This window comes from Cotesia glomerata, linkage group LG1 (assembly GCF_020080835.1).
Source record: "Cotesia glomerata isolate CgM1 linkage group LG1, MPM_Cglom_v2.3, whole genome shotgun sequence".
Taxonomy (NCBI): domain Eukaryota; kingdom Metazoa; phylum Arthropoda; class Insecta; order Hymenoptera; family Braconidae; genus Cotesia; species Cotesia glomerata.
This window is the reverse complement of record NC_058158.1, coordinates 35004973-35023018: the sequence shown is the minus strand read 5'-3', so window position 1 is coordinate 35023018 and position 18046 is coordinate 35004973. Positions and strand designations below refer to the sequence as shown.

General features: G+C 27.3%; 1 protein-coding gene across 2 annotated transcripts in view; it reads right to left on the bottom strand.

Annotated features, from left to right (window-relative positions):
- Positions 1-1666: 1666 nt before the first annotated feature.
- The window catches only part of LOC123263326 (netrin receptor UNC5C), a 35811-nt gene continuing 19431 nt past the window's right edge, over positions 1667-18046 (bottom strand). The window contains exons 8-12 of one of the 2 annotated variants that reach the window (XM_044725989.1): positions 15312-15368; positions 14940-15083; positions 7375-7986; positions 4014-5031; positions 1667-1952 (exon numbers count right to left, since the gene is read on the bottom strand). In XM_044725989.1, coding sequence (XP_044581924.1) covers positions 1781-1952; positions 4014-5031; positions 7375-7986; positions 14940-15083; positions 15312-15368 — 2003 coding nt within the window. In that variant the 3' untranslated portion in view covers positions 1667-1780. The remainder of the gene's footprint in view (positions 1953-4013; positions 5032-7374; positions 7987-14939; positions 15084-15311; positions 15369-18046) is intronic. The other variant, XM_044725993.1, reaches the window with a different exon arrangement.

Genomic DNA, 18046 nt, shown 5'->3' with positions numbered 1-18046 from the left:
GGCAATGTTTTTCGATAGACCCCATCGGAATTTAATATTATCTTTTTATATTTATTTTAATTCCATTTGGCACGTGTTATCTCACACGAGTTTTAAATTTTTCGTTACTCGTTTTATTTTTATTTTTATTTCTTCTTTTTTTGTTCGCTTTAATTCATTTCGTTTAGTACGGCGTTTAATCTCCCTCGCTTTAATCCTTTTTTGCTTATTCATTTTTTTTTCTCTACTAGTATAGTTTTTATCATTAATGTAATTACTATTATTTTTAATAATAGTACAATATTTTTATTTTTATTTTTATTATTACTACTATACCGCTATCACTATACTTTACTTAATCGCTTTTGTTTAATTGGCACGGTGCGAGCTATCTATCGGAATGCGCCGCTGCAGGTTATACATTTTACATTAAACATTATTTATTATTCTATTTGTAGTTTGTAATGCATAAAAGCTCGAAAGAGGAAAAAAAAATTTTTTTTTTTCTGTAATTATTTATACAAGTGGGGTCCACGATTTTTATTTTCATTTTTTTTTAACAAAATTTCTATTTGATTTTATTGATATATTTTTTTTTGAAAAATATACATTAAAAAATGAACAATTAAAAAAAAGTTTAATTATTACAATTTTAACAAATTTTCAAAAAAATTTATAAATTTTTTTGAAATAAAAATATTGTTTAAATAAATTATAAATTAATTATTTCTTTGTAAAATATTTTAGATGTTAAGGATTGTTTATTATTTAGAGCAAGTAAAAAATATTAAAATTAATTTTACGAATATTTTCAACAATTATTTGCATATTATTTTGTTAAAAATATATTTTTAACAGAATATTTTTTTTTCAGTGTTTGATTTAAGAATTTATGATTATTAATTAATAAATTTTTAAAAGAAAAATTCTTGATTAAAAAGAATTATACTTTCAATCACTGAATAATTAAAGAAGAAAAATTCGGTAAATATTTACAAGTTGTTTTAACAAATTTTCAAAAAAATTTATAAATTTTTTAGAAAATTCCGATATTCAATTTTTTTTAAATAATAATATTGTCCAAATAAATAATAAATTAATAATTTCTTTGTAAAATATTTTAGATGTTAAGTTTTGTTATTATTCGGGGCAAGTAAAAAATATTACAATTAATTTTACGAATTTTTTCAAAAATTATTTGCATTTTATTTTGTTAAAAATAGATTTTTAACAGAATATTTTTTTTCAGTGTTTGATTCATAAATTTATGATTATTATTAATTAATAAATTTTCAAAAGAAAAAATTCTTGATTAAAAAGAATTTTAATTTTAATTACTGAATAATTGAAGACGAAAAATTCGGTAAATATTTACAAGTTTTAACAAATTTTCAAAAAAATTTATAAATTTTTTCGAAAATTGTGATATTCAATTTTTTTTTTAAATTGTTCTTTTTTTTATGTATCTTTAAAAAAAAAAAAATAAAATAGAAATTTTATCCAACTTTTGAAGGCAAAAAATCTTTTTTTTTTTTCTTTCACGACATTTTTTATCATAAATGCGCCGTAAAAACAAGCAGAATTAAAAAAAAATTAACAAATGTCAATTTTTCACTTAAATATGGCCAAAAATAGAGTGAACCCCATTTTTAAATACTTACCAAAATTTTTTTTTTTTTTTAGTAAAAATTGTTTTTTTTCGGTAAAAAAGGCAGATAATTAAAAGTAAGTGGATAAAAAAATAGTAATAATAATAAAATAAATGTAAGTATAATCTAAAACAGTCTATTGGCGTCTAGGTCTAGAGCCAGGCTCCCAATTGTGCTTCGAGGATAGTCGCCGCGTCGGTTCTTCCCATTGTACGTAAATGGTTAAGTAGATCGGTAACTGCGCTTGCCTCGCGATGTCGTGCCTCCCAAAGATCCAGAATGTGCTCCGTGGGGCTGGCTTTTGTGGCGAAGTAATTGATGTATCTACGGGACAGACAAACCTCAAGTAAAGGAACTTACTTTTTAATCTGGTATTTGTCAATGCCAACAAAATAACAGAGTCATATTTTTTACGGAGATTAAAAGATAAAGGATAGTGTTTTTTTGTCCTTTTTTTTGCTGGGGGTCTAAGAAAAGAAATTTATTGTTGGGAAATTTTGATGAAAGATATGGAAACAATAGGAAAATAATTTAAATATCATTTTTTTAAGTTTCTTTGTTGGGAAAAAAAAAAAAAACGTTTGACGGGTTTATTATTTTGTAAAGGTGGGAACAACTATCGAAAGTTTTAGAGGGGAATTAAAATTGAGAAGAAATTTAATAGTATATTAGATTAGATAGGTTTTTTATGACTTCTCTGAGAAGAAACTTTGTTCGGAAAAAATCGTAAAATCTCAGCTTGAGGCGGAAGGTCGTTTTATTATTGAAATGTGAACTAATTTCTTTGTGATAAGATGAAAGAATTTTTTTTTTAGCTGCTGAAGATATATAGGGTGTTGAATTCTTCTGAAAAAAGATTGGGTCTTTTATGTTGTACATTTGAGATGCATCATAATAAAAAAATGAGGATGCTTTTATCACTTTAAGAAAATTTGAGATAATTTTTTTTAAGTACAGAAAAAAATTGAAATGTTTTTTGTGTTTTGTTTGTAATCTAAATTTTTGAGCTTTTTTTTAACACACTTGTGGCTTGTTTGAAAAAATTTTGAAGCCTTACAAGTACTTTGGCACTAAATTTGAATAAAAAATTAGTTCTTAGGCTTGAAAAAAGAAAAAAATGTGATTTCAAATGCTTCTCTTTGTTTTGAAGTCTCCTTTAATGACAAAGTAAGAATTTGATTAATCTTTTGGAGACTCGAAAGTGGTTAGATAAGAAAACTCAGATTTAATGGTTCAAAAATTGTATCTCGGTTAAAAACATATGTTTCTATGAAAAAGATGATTAATTGTTTTTTATAAAGAAGAAAAGATTTTCTTGTCTCAATAAATCATTTTGATGGATAATTTTGTAACTAGATACTTTCAATTTGAAATAAATGGAATGTAAAGTGTTACAAAAAAGAAGTTGATACCAAATTTAAGATAAAATTACTTTCTCCACTACTCAAGATAAAAAAAACTAATTAAATTTTCGTCCAATATAATTTTAATAATAACTTTTCTTTAAATTTCCATTTCATCTTTGAAAGTAGAATCAAACTTAATTTTTTATCTTTCAAAAATTGTTCTACAAAATTTATTCCTTTAAAAAGTATTTCTGCATTTAACAAATCAATTTTTGATCATCTTCATACATTGATAAAAAAATTACTTTGATTCAAGAGAAGAAATCTTGAACTAAAAAATAACTTTTAAGAATTTCACTGTCTAAAATTACACAATAAATATTTAAATAACTTAATCTTGGGAATTTGGACAATAAATGAAGATGGTAAATTATAAGAATAGTAATTCAACAATTTAGCATATTCATTTATTGTCCAAATTCCCAAGATTAAGTTATTTAAATATTTTAAATATGGACGAGAACTTAAATATTAATTACACAATAAAATTTTTCGGAATTAAGAAATTTTTTTTTGTTCAATCGAACTTCCAATCTTTCTTCAAAAAATTTTTTTCTGCATAATTTGTATACTTATTGTTTCAAAAATTTAAGATTTTACTAACTTAATTTAAAAAAACTAGTTAAACATTTCTCTTCTTAAACCCAATTAATTTTTTTATTAATACACGGAAAAAAAAATTAACTTAAAAAATTTTTGAACCAAAAAATGAATTTTAAAGATTTTATCGTCTTCAAGAGCAAAAATTCTTAAATTAAGTAAAATTTACTTGAATTGCAAAAAATTTCTTAAACAATTTTTCTACTCAAATTAAAAAGAAAAAGTTCTCCAAAATAATTTACTTGATTAAATAATTTTTTTTCTGTGTAAAAATCAAAAGCCTATTAAAACCTCATTTCTCTTTGAATAATGTAAACTTTACCCAGCATTTCAAACAAAACCAAAAAAACAAAGTGTCTTAAGCAAAAAAAAAACCAACCTGTCAACTTGTAGTCTCTGAGCGAGCATTCTCCAGTCATTGCCGAGTGCGTTGGGCGGGTCGAGGCACTGGCAGAGTTGTTTCCTGAGGGATCTGGTGAACCTGAAAGGCCCGCGGGCAGAGGAGTCCGTAGACGTAATATTATTGGCACCAACACTGCTAACGACGGTAACTTCCCTGAGCGGGCGAGTAACACTACCCGAAAAGACCCGTTGCTTAATCACGTCGTAGACGATGCGAAATACCTGCCTCTGGGCGTCAGAGGTCCGGCCTTGGCATACCTGGAGCTTGTAGCTCTTGGTGGTCGTAACCGCATCGAAACTTTCGTCTAGAGTAAACGCGACGTGGCTCGAATTGCTGGGACAGTTCCAGACATCAGCAAACGCGATTTCCTGGTGCTCTGTCGGGGACTTGCTCTGCCACTCGTTGCCGACCTGCTCAAGGCTGACCCAGAGATTTTCCCCGCTGTCGCGGAAGAGGAGAGGCCGCGGCTTGTCGAGGAGGTATCCGCGAATTTGAGCCTCGCGGTCAGCGATTATCTTTATTGCGGCTTTTGTGTCCTCGATTACGTAGACCCGGACGCAGTATTGGCTCGCGTAGAGCAGGACCCGGAGTCTCTTGGCGGCGATCGCGTCTTCCGCGCTGGACCCGACCAGGACGTAGCTCCGGAGCTGCTCGGTGACGATAAAAGCCTCAGAGTGGTCCAGTTGGGTGAACAGCGGCGTGTTTATCGTCTCGCTGCCCAGCGTGAGGACTTTTGTCCAGGTGACTGGGCTGAGCTTGTCCAGGCTGGAGTCCCCGCTGGACGTATGGTGCGGGTGCATCAGCTTGCTGTCCTGGGCCGTCTCCTCCTCATCAGCTGGCCCGTCAGGCTGGTCGTCAGACGCCCAGACGCTCAGTTCCCACGTACCCGCGGGGTGCAACATCGCTGCGTGCTCGAACTGGAGGATCACCGGCTTGTCGAACGCGACAGCAGGTGGCCCGCAGTAGATCGCTGCCGATAGTTGAGTCATGCCCTCTGGGAACAGTTTTTAATTGCGTTTAAGGGTATTATATGTGCACGAGGATGATTCGAGAGTAATTGGAAGGGAATAATTGTTTTTTGTCGAGGGGTTCATCGAGATTTTGGGGAAGCGGGTGATAACCATTGAGATTTTGGTTTTTAATAAAGGAAATTTTTATAGACGGTCTAATGGAGTTTTTATCGAGTTTAATGGGGGTTTCAATATAAATTTTTTAGTAAAAAAAATACTTTAATTTAAGGGAGGAGAATTTTGAGTATTAAACTGGTTATAATTTTTGAATTTACAGAAAAAAAATTTAATTGAATCAAGTAAATAATTTTGAAGAACTTCATTTTCTTGATTTGAGTAAAAAAATTCTTAAACTACACGGAAAAAACAAGATGACACTGGATATCATCCCAGATTATACTCAGTGATATCTGTGGTGAAAAAAAATTTTAGATAGTAGCTAAAAAAATCCAGATTATACTGCGTGATATCTGGATTATACTCATTGTAATCGGGATTATACTAGCTGCTATCTGAAATTTTTTTTCGCTCAGTATAATCTGGGATGATATCCAGTGTCATCTTGTTCTTTCCGTATAAGATGCATAATTTACATTTATTTAGGTTTTTTAATAAAAATTTTTTACCTAAGAAAATAAAACAATAACTAAATATGTAAAAATTATATAAATTTATAATAACAAACAATATCTGATACAATTATAAGCAAAACTCGCGAGAAATTGTATATTTAATACATTTACAATAAGGCAATTGCAAGAACTGATGTACAAATTTAATTATGTCAATAATTATCTTTAAAACTGAAAACTCTTAAACTAAGAAATTTTTCTTGGTTTAAGTAAATTTTACTTGATTCAAGAATTTTTCTTTTGATTCAATTTAATTTTTTCTGTGTAGAAGATTAAGAATTTTGATACCGATTGCTTTAAAAAAGTTTGAGCGAGGGTGTGAAAAAATAGTTAATTTTTATGGAGGGAAGGAAAATAATATGAGTTTAATTTTTTTTTTAGGTTGAGCGGATGCATAGTATTTTTAATTTATTAACGGGTTCCTGAAAATATCGACTTTCTTATAATTATTGTTGTTTTTTAAGCTAATAATTATTTAACTTACTAATATTTGATGATTTATAATGATATCTAGGGTAGAAGTACCGTTTGTGACCACTGTACCGTTTATGGCCATTTATTGTTCAAATAAACGATAGAAATGAATTTATATTAATAAACCATTAAAAACTCAATTTTTTTTAATATAAATTTTTTAAAATTCAACAAAAATATGGTTATAATATTATAATTTTTTATAAATTAATTCAAATGTTAACTGGCCAAAAACGGTGCTAAGATGGCTAAAAGCGATGCTTCTACCCTACTAATTTTCAATCATTATTTTCTTTTAAATCATTATGTAAAATTTTGGTTACACAAGTAGGAAAATTTTAGTAAATTTTGATATTATAGTTTTTCTTTTTTTTAAGCGATTTATTAATATTTCTGATGAAAATATTTGAAGATAATTTTTTTCAGTGTTAAAATCACTGTAAACATTTAAAAATTCACTCAAATTTCTATATTTAATACCATATTGATAAAAAAATAACTTTGATTCAAGAAAAAAAGTTTTGAATAAAAAAAAAAGTGTTTTAAACCAAGCATAAAATTTCTTAAACCAAACAAAACTCATAAATCATAAAAATTTATAATTGAATAATCAAATTCTTCCAAAACTTTTTTTCTTGAACCAATACAAACTATTTTTTCTATCAGTGTCCAATAAAATTAAAAAACTCTCTTATTTATTTTCAATAAAAAAAAACACGTATATTATCATTAACCACAAAAAAAAAAAAAAAAAAAAAAATCAGGACACTAAAAAGTAAAAAGAAAACAACAATATTGACTCTTAAAAATATCGAACAGCTCCAATTCAAATATTTATTTTCCAATTACTCACACCCAAGCATATCAATATATAAATTAACCCATCGAAAGTAAACAAAAAAAAACTAAAAATCGGTCAAATAAAGAAGCCGAATAAAATCGATAAAAAATTCACTAAAAATAACAACAATAACAATAACAAAGATGAATAATATATTGTAGCATTAAATAAATTAGCATAACAATGGAGGTGATATTTACGATAAAAGGACGATCGGATTGTTAAAAAAAAAAGACGATGATGGATATGATGAATGAGTGAGTGACTTTCCGACAATGGGACTTGATAATTTGAATTTTATTACCGGCTTAAGCGACTACTAGCTCCGCTAATCATAAGTCATTATTCATTATTCAAAACATAATTACAGATAAAAGTACCTGGCAATCTCGGGCGGAACCTGTCCTCGTCGAGAACAGATAGGTCGAGCTGTCGCCGTCCTTGGGCCTTGGAGATCGCGCCCTCCGGTACCGAGAGGGACACTCCGGAGTCCGGAAGGACCAGGAGGGCCCCCCGTGCGTTGACCGCGGCCCTCGCGACGTTGCCGGACTGCTCGAGCTTGGCCGCGGCGAGCCTCACGCGCTCCGAGGCGACGTTGTAGGTCGTCGTCGTCGAATCTGAGGACGGGTACGAGGAACTTCCGACGCTGGTCCCGCTGTTTTCACTCCCGGAGTAAATTTGCTTGTCGGCGTTCGCCGCGCCGCTGCAGGACTCCTGGCTGCTGAGGATGCTCGGGCTGGGCGATGACACTGACGGCGACGGATGTTGCTGCTGATGATGGTGTTGGTGCTGTTGCTGTTGCTGTTGTTGCTGCTGTTCCTGGGCTATTGAAAGATGGGGCACGTCGTAATGGTGCTCCGAGAGGGAGCGGGACAGAGAGAGCTTCGGATCGAAGGGATACTCGTAGGAGGCTTGGACTGTTGTTCCTGCTGTTAGATCCGGCTGGAGACACATTTTCTTATCGTGTTCTGGAAAGTACTCCGGCTGGAAATCTTCATGCGCAAATACACATATGTGTTGTTAGTTTTTTATTTTATTTTGTTTTATTGGGGTTTTATTTCTCGGTTTTGCTAAGCATAAACAACGGTGAATATAAATATATTATTCTGCTATACTACCGCTGGCATGTTGGGATTGTCAGTAAGATAAAAGAATAAAAAATAGTACAACAACTCTGACATTTATATGTGACTCTGACGAACAAAAGATGTTGCTTTTTTAAACAGATAAACTTTTGAGCTTTTAAACGTCCGGCTTAAACTACACATTCTTCTATCTTTTATTTTATTCCCCCTTTTTTTTTTTATTTTTTATTTTACTTTGTTCTTTACTGGTGAGTACCCGCACTCACCTACACTCTACATTGTCAGTTTACTTTTACGATGATTGTCGGGAACTATGTTTCTTGGGAATAAATTTTTTATTTCAGAATTTATTTTATTGATCGAGAGTATTGAAACTTTTCGATGGTAAAAATAGAATTCGGCAAATGGAATATTTTTTTATAATAGATTTTTTAATATAAAATTTTTTGATTAAAAACTTGAAATAAAAATTATTTACTTAAAAATCTATTCAATAGTAAAATTTTATATTGTCTAAATGAATTATAAATTCATAATTTCTATGTAAAATATTTTTGATGTTAAGGCTTATTATTTGGCAAGTAAAAAATATTACAATCAATTTAACTAATTTTTTGAACAATAATTTGATTTTTATTTTGTAAAAAATATATTTTTTTCGGTGTTTGATTTATGAATTTATGATTACTAGCAACCTTGCAGTCACTATGTGACTGCCGTGACTTGTGTACTAATTGAATAAAATTTTACTTTATTAAACAATGAATTTTGTTAAATTACACTGAAATTTTTTAACTATTGACTTTTTTAAAGAAATAAGCTCATCCCAGTGTTACACTCGTCAAGAGCTTTCATTTGAATACCCACATGCATTTTGATATATTTTTCATATATTCATATATATAAATATATAAAATATATGAAAAATTGATGTGGGTACTCAAATGAAAGGTCTTGATGAGTGTAACATCGGGATGAGCTTATATCTTTAAAAATGTCAATATTTCTCAAGATACAAGGTCATTTCTTAATTGCACTGTACTTTCTTAACTATTGACTTTTTTAAGGATATAAACTCATTCCGATGTTACACTCATCAAGAGCTTTCATTTGAGTACCTACATGCATTTTGATATATTTTTCATATATACATATATATAAATATATAAAATATATGAAAAATTGATGTGGGTACTCAAATAAAAGGTCTCGATGAGTGCATCATCGGGATGAACTTATATATCTTTATTATCTTTATATATCTTTATTATATCTTTGAAAATGTAAAAATTTCTTAAGTTACAAGGTCATTTCTAAATTGCACTGTATTTTCTTAACTATTGACTTTTTTAAGGATATAAACTCATTCCGATGTTACACTCATCAAGAGCTTTCATTTGAGTACCTACATGCATATTGATATATTTTTCATATATACATATATATAATCCATATAAATATATGAAAAATTGATGTGGGTACTTAAATGAAAGGTCTTGATGAGCGTATCATCGGGATGAGCTTATATCTTTAAAAATGTCAATAATTCACGAGATACAAGGTTATTTCTTATTTCTGTATAGAGCATTTTCGAATGCAGCCTAAATACTTATCATCATAAACTGACTATTGGTAAGAATGATATGAAACTTTGAAAAGGCACAAATTCAAATCAAGACTTTCAACGATACCAAATTTAACCATAAAAACTCATTTTATCATATAAATACACTGGCCACAAAATTTTGCTTATCCTCTTAATAATATAGATTATTAATTAATAAATTAAAAAAAAAAAATTCTTTATTAAAAAAAATTTTAATCACTGAATAATTGAAAAAGAAAAATTCTATTTAACTCAAAATAAACTTTTTAAATTCAAAAATTAGTTTTTTCAATCAATAATTTTCTCTAAGATCAAGTTAATTTTTTTTACTGTACAAAAATTTGTCATCTGAATTTAGACGGAAAAATTTTAATTCTAAAATTTTGGAGTACAAATTTCTATAAAATATTATTAATTTATTTAATTTGTCAATTTTTTTATAATAAAAAAAAATTGTCACAAAATCTGTTAAAGTTAATTAATCACATGATTGAAAAACTCGAGCAATATTAATTGTTTGCATCGTTGCCAAAAGCAAGTGAAGCTTTAAACACTATCATGTGCCATAATTGTACGCATGATAACTTCAACGTCAAATTAAACTCACAAAATAAGTCGCGCAAGAGACAAAAAATCCATTCTATTATTTTATATATTTTACACGCCAGAGAGTTTATATTTTATATTTGGAAATAAAATCACAGCTATAAATAATAAATATAGGAGTTTAAAATTTGGATGGACTAATCGTGTTTAGGTTATTGATACGATCACTTTAAATTAAAAGGCGTGGATTTCTAGAGAACATGACCGATGAAAAGTATAATCTGAGATATATTATATTTTAAGAAGTAATATATAATAAAGAATAAAGAGTAGAGATTTGTATTTTATTTTTTATGTGTTCGCCAGTGAAAAGTTGAGATAAATAAAGTCGTAAAAATTACTCGGCGGATTTGAGAAATTTCAATGCAGGAATAACTGGCATCGACTAATCGTGTTTACTTTTTCGATATAATCAGCATTTTAAACGGGGCGGAGATTCTCTCGAGCGGCCAATGGAGCATTAAATATTAAATATAAAAGGTTAAATGTAAATTCGGTGTATTTTTATAAAAGTTTAACCAAGGAGAAGATGAGTTAATGTTGGCGGGTGAGTGAAAATATAAATAATTACTGTCGTAAAGATTATTTTAGAGAATTGAAATATTTCGATGCAAGAACAACTGACGTCGACAAAGTATTTTTATGTTCGGTGATAAAATCAATTTATTAAAAAAAAAAAAAAAACGGGAATTTTGATGACAGTTTAAAGAGAAATTTTTTTTTTCAATTAAATTTTTAATGTTTCAATTTTAAATATAAATATTGTGGTAATTATTGAAAAATAATGACTATTTTTAGAGCCGTATATTTATAAAAAAATTCTATCTTTTAACGACCATTAAAACCGGGATTTTTCTCGGAAATTTATCTTCACTATTAAGAATAAAATGAGTCAAAAATTTATTTACTAAATTAGAGAAATATTTCTTAAAATTTATGTCCAGAGAAATTTATTTGAAGTTACATTTTTTAAAAGATATTAAATAAATTTTAATTAAGTAGGTTAGTAGAATTTTATTTTTTTGTAATGTTTTATTGAAAAAAAATGAAGTTTTAAATACTCTTTTTTTTTACTGAAAATTGTAAATGTTTAGAAGAACGTAAAAGATGTTTCACTTTGACCGTTTTTTTTTTCGAACATGAAAAAATGTGTTAGATTCGAAGAAAGACAGTTGGAGACCCTCCCACACAAATAAATTTATTTTTATATACTGCTAGTATTTTTCAAATAAATAACCCCTTTTTCCATTCAAAATTGGTAATTTATTTCCAATAAATAATTTTAAAAAATTCAATTTTGATTTCTTAATAAAATTTTTTTTTTGTTTTAAAGTTAAGAAAGTAATAAATAAAAAAAATGAATAATTTTGAAATTATCTGGGTTCAATAAATAATTTAAAAAATTCAATTTTTATCTTTTAATTTAAAAAAAATTTGTAATAAATGATCAAATTTTATTTTAATAAAAAATTAAGACACTAATAAAAAAAAAAATTCGCTTTATAATTTATAAATTACAAAAGTCTAATAAATAATTTTAAAATTGATTTTTTAATTAAAAAAAATTTTTTTTCTAAAAAAAAAGTAAAGAAAATAATAAATAAAAAAAAATGAGTAATTTTGAAACTACACGGGTTTATTAAATAATTTTTAAAATCTAAATTTTATCTTTTAATTGAAAAAAAATTTACAATAAATGACAAGATTAAATTTTTTTTCTAAAATTAAGACACAAATAAATAAAAAAAAAATCTCTTTATAATTTATAAATTACAAAAGTCCAATAAATAATTTTAAAAACTCAATTTTAATTTTTTAATTAAAAAAAAAGTAAAGAAAGCTATAAATAAAAAAAATGAATAATTTTGAAATTACAAAGGTTCAATAAATAATTTAAAAAATTCAATTTTTATCTCTTAATTTGAAAAAAATTTTGTAATAAATGACAAGATTAAATTTCTTTATAAAAAAAATTAAGACTCTAATAAATAAAAAAAAAAAATCGCTTTATAATTTATAAATAATTTAAAAAACTCAATTTTGATTTTTTAATTAAAAAAATTTTTTTTTCTAAAAAAAAAAGTAAAGAAAGTAATAAATAAAAAAATTAATAATTTTGAAATTACAAGGGTTTATTAAATAATTAAAAAAATTTAATTTTTATCTCTTAATTGAAAAAAAATTATAATAAATGACAAGATTAAATTTTTTTATTAAAAAAATTAAGACACTAATAAATAAAAAAAAAATTCGCTTTATAATTTATAAATTACAAAGGTTCAATAAAGACTTAAAAAAATTTCCTAATTACAGAATATTGCCGACTTATTTTCCAGTTTCTTAAAAACTAAATTTATATTACTCGGTCAGTGAGACGGGCGATGGATAATTTCAGGTTTCTATAAAATTGATGATACTTTTATTTAACGATCGATAATTGACAGCTGGATGAAAAAAATAAAAAAAGGCGTTTTAAAAGACCAGACAGGGATAAAATTATTTGAAATATCGTTATTAATATTTTTGACGTTAACATTTAGCATTAAATTTGTTTTAAAAATAAATTCGATGTGTAGTTGAACGAGACTGGCTTAAGTGGTCGGCAATCGAGCACGAGTGCCGTTATTATATATATATTACGTATATTGTGTATGTTTATATATATAGACAGATATATCGTACATCAAAAAATATATTTCGAAATGTAGTTTCATTGGTTCCACTCGTACATCGGTGTAGTACCGTACTGATAAAATGTAAATACCGACTGTTTGCTTTTAACCTTTATCGATTAAAGTAATCTTAATTACCACCAATAAAAAATTAAATTAAATAAAATAAAAAGTAAATGGGCGGAATAAATATATTACTAAATAATTCAAAGATGTGTCGACATACCTAAATAAATATAAATATATATTATATTGAATTATCTAATAAATAACTAAGCCCACTGTCTTTTAGAGTCACAATAATAGAAGCGGAATAAAGGATAAAAAAATCTCGGAATAAATTTTAAGTTTCTCTATCCTCTACTCTACTCTGCTCGAATAAATATGGAAATAAATCAACTCTTTATTTTAAATTCAATTTTCATTACCTTTTTTTTTAAAGCTAGGTTAAATTAAAAATTTAAATAAACGCCTACCGAATACACAATTATAAATATGTCAATGCCCGTAATCACGTGTACCGGCGAAAAAATGAATAAATTTGTTGTATGTATATTTCCTAACTCTTAAAAATAAACGGAAGTACTTTTTTTTCAGACATAAATATAAATATATGGAAATATTCATCGAAAAAAAAAAACATTTGTTTCAAAAAGTGAATTTTACTGTGACTTTTTTTCTGATGTTTATTTATGAGAGGTAAATTTATTTTATAGAATTATTTGAAGTTTTTTCTCTTTTAGATACAAGTTTTTTTAATTCGGATTAGGATATATTTAAACTTTGTTAATTCTATCATAGACTTATTGAAACTTTAATTAGACTTGATAATTAATCCCGATGGAAATTTAACAATACTGTCGTAAATTTAGCCTGAATTTAAATTTAGTTGCGACAATTATTTATTTATTTAAAAACTTTGGCATGAAAATTAATTTAGCATATAATTTTTAAAATTTTATAGCAAATAAATTAGAAAAAAAAATGGAATGTAAAAATTTTTAAAAATAAAAAATGCAATTTTTTAAAAACAATTTTTTGGAATAAATTTTTTTTGATAAATAAAATTAAAAAATTAGTTTTTCCCAAATTTTGATTTACAATTTTTTTTCTTTATAAAAAAACAAATTTTAAGAAAAAACTTGTAAATTATTGAATTTTTAATTTTTATTAAATAATTTTTGAACACAATTTTGGTCATATTAAAATTTCAGACTTATTAATTAATTAAAACTAAAAATTTAAACAATACTGACATAAATTCAGACAAGTAGAATTGAAATTTAATGCTATACAATAATTAATTTATTTAAAAAATTTATTTTTGAATTTTTTAGTGTTTAGATAATCAGATATAATAAAAATTGATTAATGATCACTTATGGATTATGTTTAGCTCATTTTTTCCGAACTTTAATATAAAAAAAACTTTTTTAATGGAAAAGCAAAATCTTTTAAACATAAAATTATCAATTGTTGAATTTTTAATGATTATTTAATAATTTTAAAAATATTTTTGCTAATATAAAAATTGTCATAAGTAAATTGTTTAAAAATTTTAAAAATGTCAGTTTTTAAGGAATTTTTGCTTTTTTTATTACTAAAAATTTGTTACATAAAAATTAAAAATTAAAAAAATAGCCAATTAAAATTTTAATATCGAAAAAATAAATTTGTAATTACATAATCTATTTTCTAAAACTTTTAACCATTAAATATTGAATTAACGTATATTAAATGGAATATTAAATTTTATTATTTATTTACTCATGAAAATTCTTAAGCCAAAGTATGAACTGAATTTCAATATTCAATAACAGCGATAATAATAAAAATAGTCGCAATAACAGTAAATGTAGACATATATATGCATATACGTGTGTATTGATATTCATAGTTGTATAGTAGAGTATACGGTTGACTATTATACTCGGTATTGAATAGGCATAAAAAGCGAAATAATAAAAAATATTTACCTGCATTACGTGCCATAGAGTAAAGAGCGTGGTCGCGGCCTTTCCGGCGTACAAGTCTGATTAAAAGAAGTGCAAGCCCGCCGCCAAAAGCGCAGGCGAGTGCGAGCCCAACATAAAGCGCCACGTCCATTCGTCGATTGGCCGCTGAAAAAAATTTTTCACTCTACATTCTACGTTCCTATTTTCATTTATTTCCCTCCCGCATTTGCAATATACCACAAGAGTGTACAAGTACGCCGTACACAAGATTCAAATGGAATAGATTCGGACTTTTCCTCGCTGAAGTATCGCTATCGCAAATATAAAATGTAATACGCGGGCTAATACTCTCGCTGTCCACTGAAAAATTAATTTTACGAATTCATAACTCACCTTTTTGCGTAGTCGTTGTCGTCGTGAATTGAACGCCACCCATTTTTGCTCTATCTACTGCAAAAAACATAAAAAAATAGAATTATTAATTCTAAAAGTTTGAAGTATATATCAAAAATTAATTTTAAAAAATAGCTGTTAATTTTTAGTATAAAACATTTCAAATATATTCAATATTACAACAATAATTATTATCAAAAATTACATTTATTTATTTTTAGTTTTATTAAAATTTTAAAGTCAATTTTTAGAAATTTTTCAAATTAAATAATTATAATAAACATAAAAAAAGAATTCTTTATATAAAAACTTGACTGCAATTTTTTTTTGAATATTTTTTTAGTACTAATTAATTTTTCTAAATAAAACCAAGAAAAATATCAAATATTTGCTAATTTTTCTACATGGAAAAAAGAAAAATCGAAAAATTACGTTATAAATAGTAATAAGCGTCGCTTCGTATAAAAAAAAACTAGAAAAATTGTAGTTCGAAATAACATTTTTTTAAATTCAAACTTTGAATGGTAATTTTCAGAGTTTTCAATGTAATAGATAGATAGATAGATAAAAAATTTTATTTGACTCGGCAACTTAAGCTCCCTTAGAGTCTTTAGTATTCAAGGCACATTGGTTTAAATCAATTTGCATTTGTATATAATATAACTCAGTACAAGATTATTTAATTAATTAAAGGTTTAAATTTTATATTTTAAAATGTAATTCTTACAAAATCTATACTAATTACAATCTGAAACTGTAATTTTTCCCGATTTTTATATTACGGAGCGCCACGTTTCATTATGTAATGTAATTTATATATTTTTCTTTTTTCCGTGTATTATTACTGTTATTATTATTGTTATTCCTTTTTTCACCTAAAAATTATTAATTTCTAAATTTATCATAAAAGTTAAAATTTTTAACTTCCCGCTAAGAAAATTGAAGATTTTCAAAAATCGGGAAGTTATTGTTTTCACCCCGTTTAGCAAAAATCGAGTTTTGATCAGATCTCGACATTTGAAGGTCACAGGAAGCTTCCCTGACTATCCCCGCGAGGTTGTCACGGTTTCTGTATGTGTGTGTGTGTGTGTGTGTGTGTGTGTGTGTGTGTGTGTGTGTGTGTGTGTGAAAGTATGTGAACCGCTTATAACTTTTGAACGGCTTGACCGATTTCATCGCGGTTGGTGCCATTCGAAAGGGCTTGACCAAACTTAGATTTTGAAAACTATTTGGACCGATTCAGATCAATAGATTTTGAGAAATCTTAAAAAAACTGAAAAAAAAAATTTTTTTTAAATGTGATTTTTTTGGAATAACTTTTAAACGGCTTAAAGCTTCAATTCCAAAAACTAATCAGCTCTTAACCTCAAAAAACCACGTCGATCGCCACCAGTCCGGTCAAAATCGGTTGATTCGTTCGAGAGATATCGTGAACGAAAGAAAACCGAAAAAAGTGTTTTTTCGGAATAACTCCAAAATTTCTAGCGCGATCAACTCAAAATTTAAGATTCTTTGTGAGGCTTAAAAAACTGCGTCGAATGCTGCCAACCGCGTGAAAATCGGTTTATTCATTCAAAAGTTATTGCGGTTTAAAAATTCAAGAAATAGTGTCTTATCAAATCTCTATCAGACTTTTGAGCTCGAAGAGCTTTAAAGCATAGGAAAGCAATCTCTTTGAGCTCGGAGAGCTCAAAATAACCCATAAATTGTATTTTTGAGCTCGAAGAGCTCAAAAACGTCATTGGTGCAATTTTAAGCGCCTAAGTATGGAATTAGCGGGAAGTTGCAGGGATGGCCTTCAGGGTCAACCGTTTTCCTAATTTTTTTTGGATTGATTTATGTATTATTTTGAGCTCTCCGAGCTTGGAGAGATAGCTTTTCTATGCTTCTTCGAGCTCAAAAGTCTAAAAATTATACTATCTCATCAAAAACGATCCGAAAAGAAATGTTATGTGAACTTATGCAAAATTATGTAAAGTTATGTGGAAAAAACACTTAAACGAATTGATTGAAATTATGTGAAGTTATCTCTTGAATGAATCGACTGAAATTATGTGAAATTATGTGAAATTATGTGAAGTTATGTGCAGAATACACTTTTCGGTTTTCTTTCGTTCATGATATCTCTTGAACAAACTGACTGAAATTATGTGAAATTATGTGAAATTATGTGAAGTTATGTGCAGAAAACACTTTTCGGTTTTCTTTCGTTTATGATATCTCTTGAACGAATTGACTGCACTGATAGAAGGATTTATTTGTATTAAATAATATTTGTTAATAGCTAACAAATCATTTATTAGAGACCATTTTTTAATGTTAAATAAATATTTCTTAGTATTCAAAATGATTTGTTTGTATTCAATAAATCTGATATTCATTTATTAAGTATTAATAAATCTTTTTAAATACTAAGAAATATTTGTTAAGGCCTAACAAATGGCTTCCAATAAATGATTTGTTAAATATTAACAAATCTTTTTAACCATAAACAAATCTATTAGTGTGAAGTTATGTGAAATTAAATTCTATGTCAAAAGTATAGAAATACTATCTCTTTGAGCTTGGAGAGCTCAAAATAAGACATAAGTTGTTTTTTTGAGCTCGAAGAGCAATTATTAGTGCAATTTTAAGCGCCTAGGTATGTAAGTGGCGGGAAGTTGCAGGGATGGCCTTCAGGGTCAACCGTTTGTCTAATTTTTTTTCTGTTATTAAGCTTGCTATAATTTATTCTC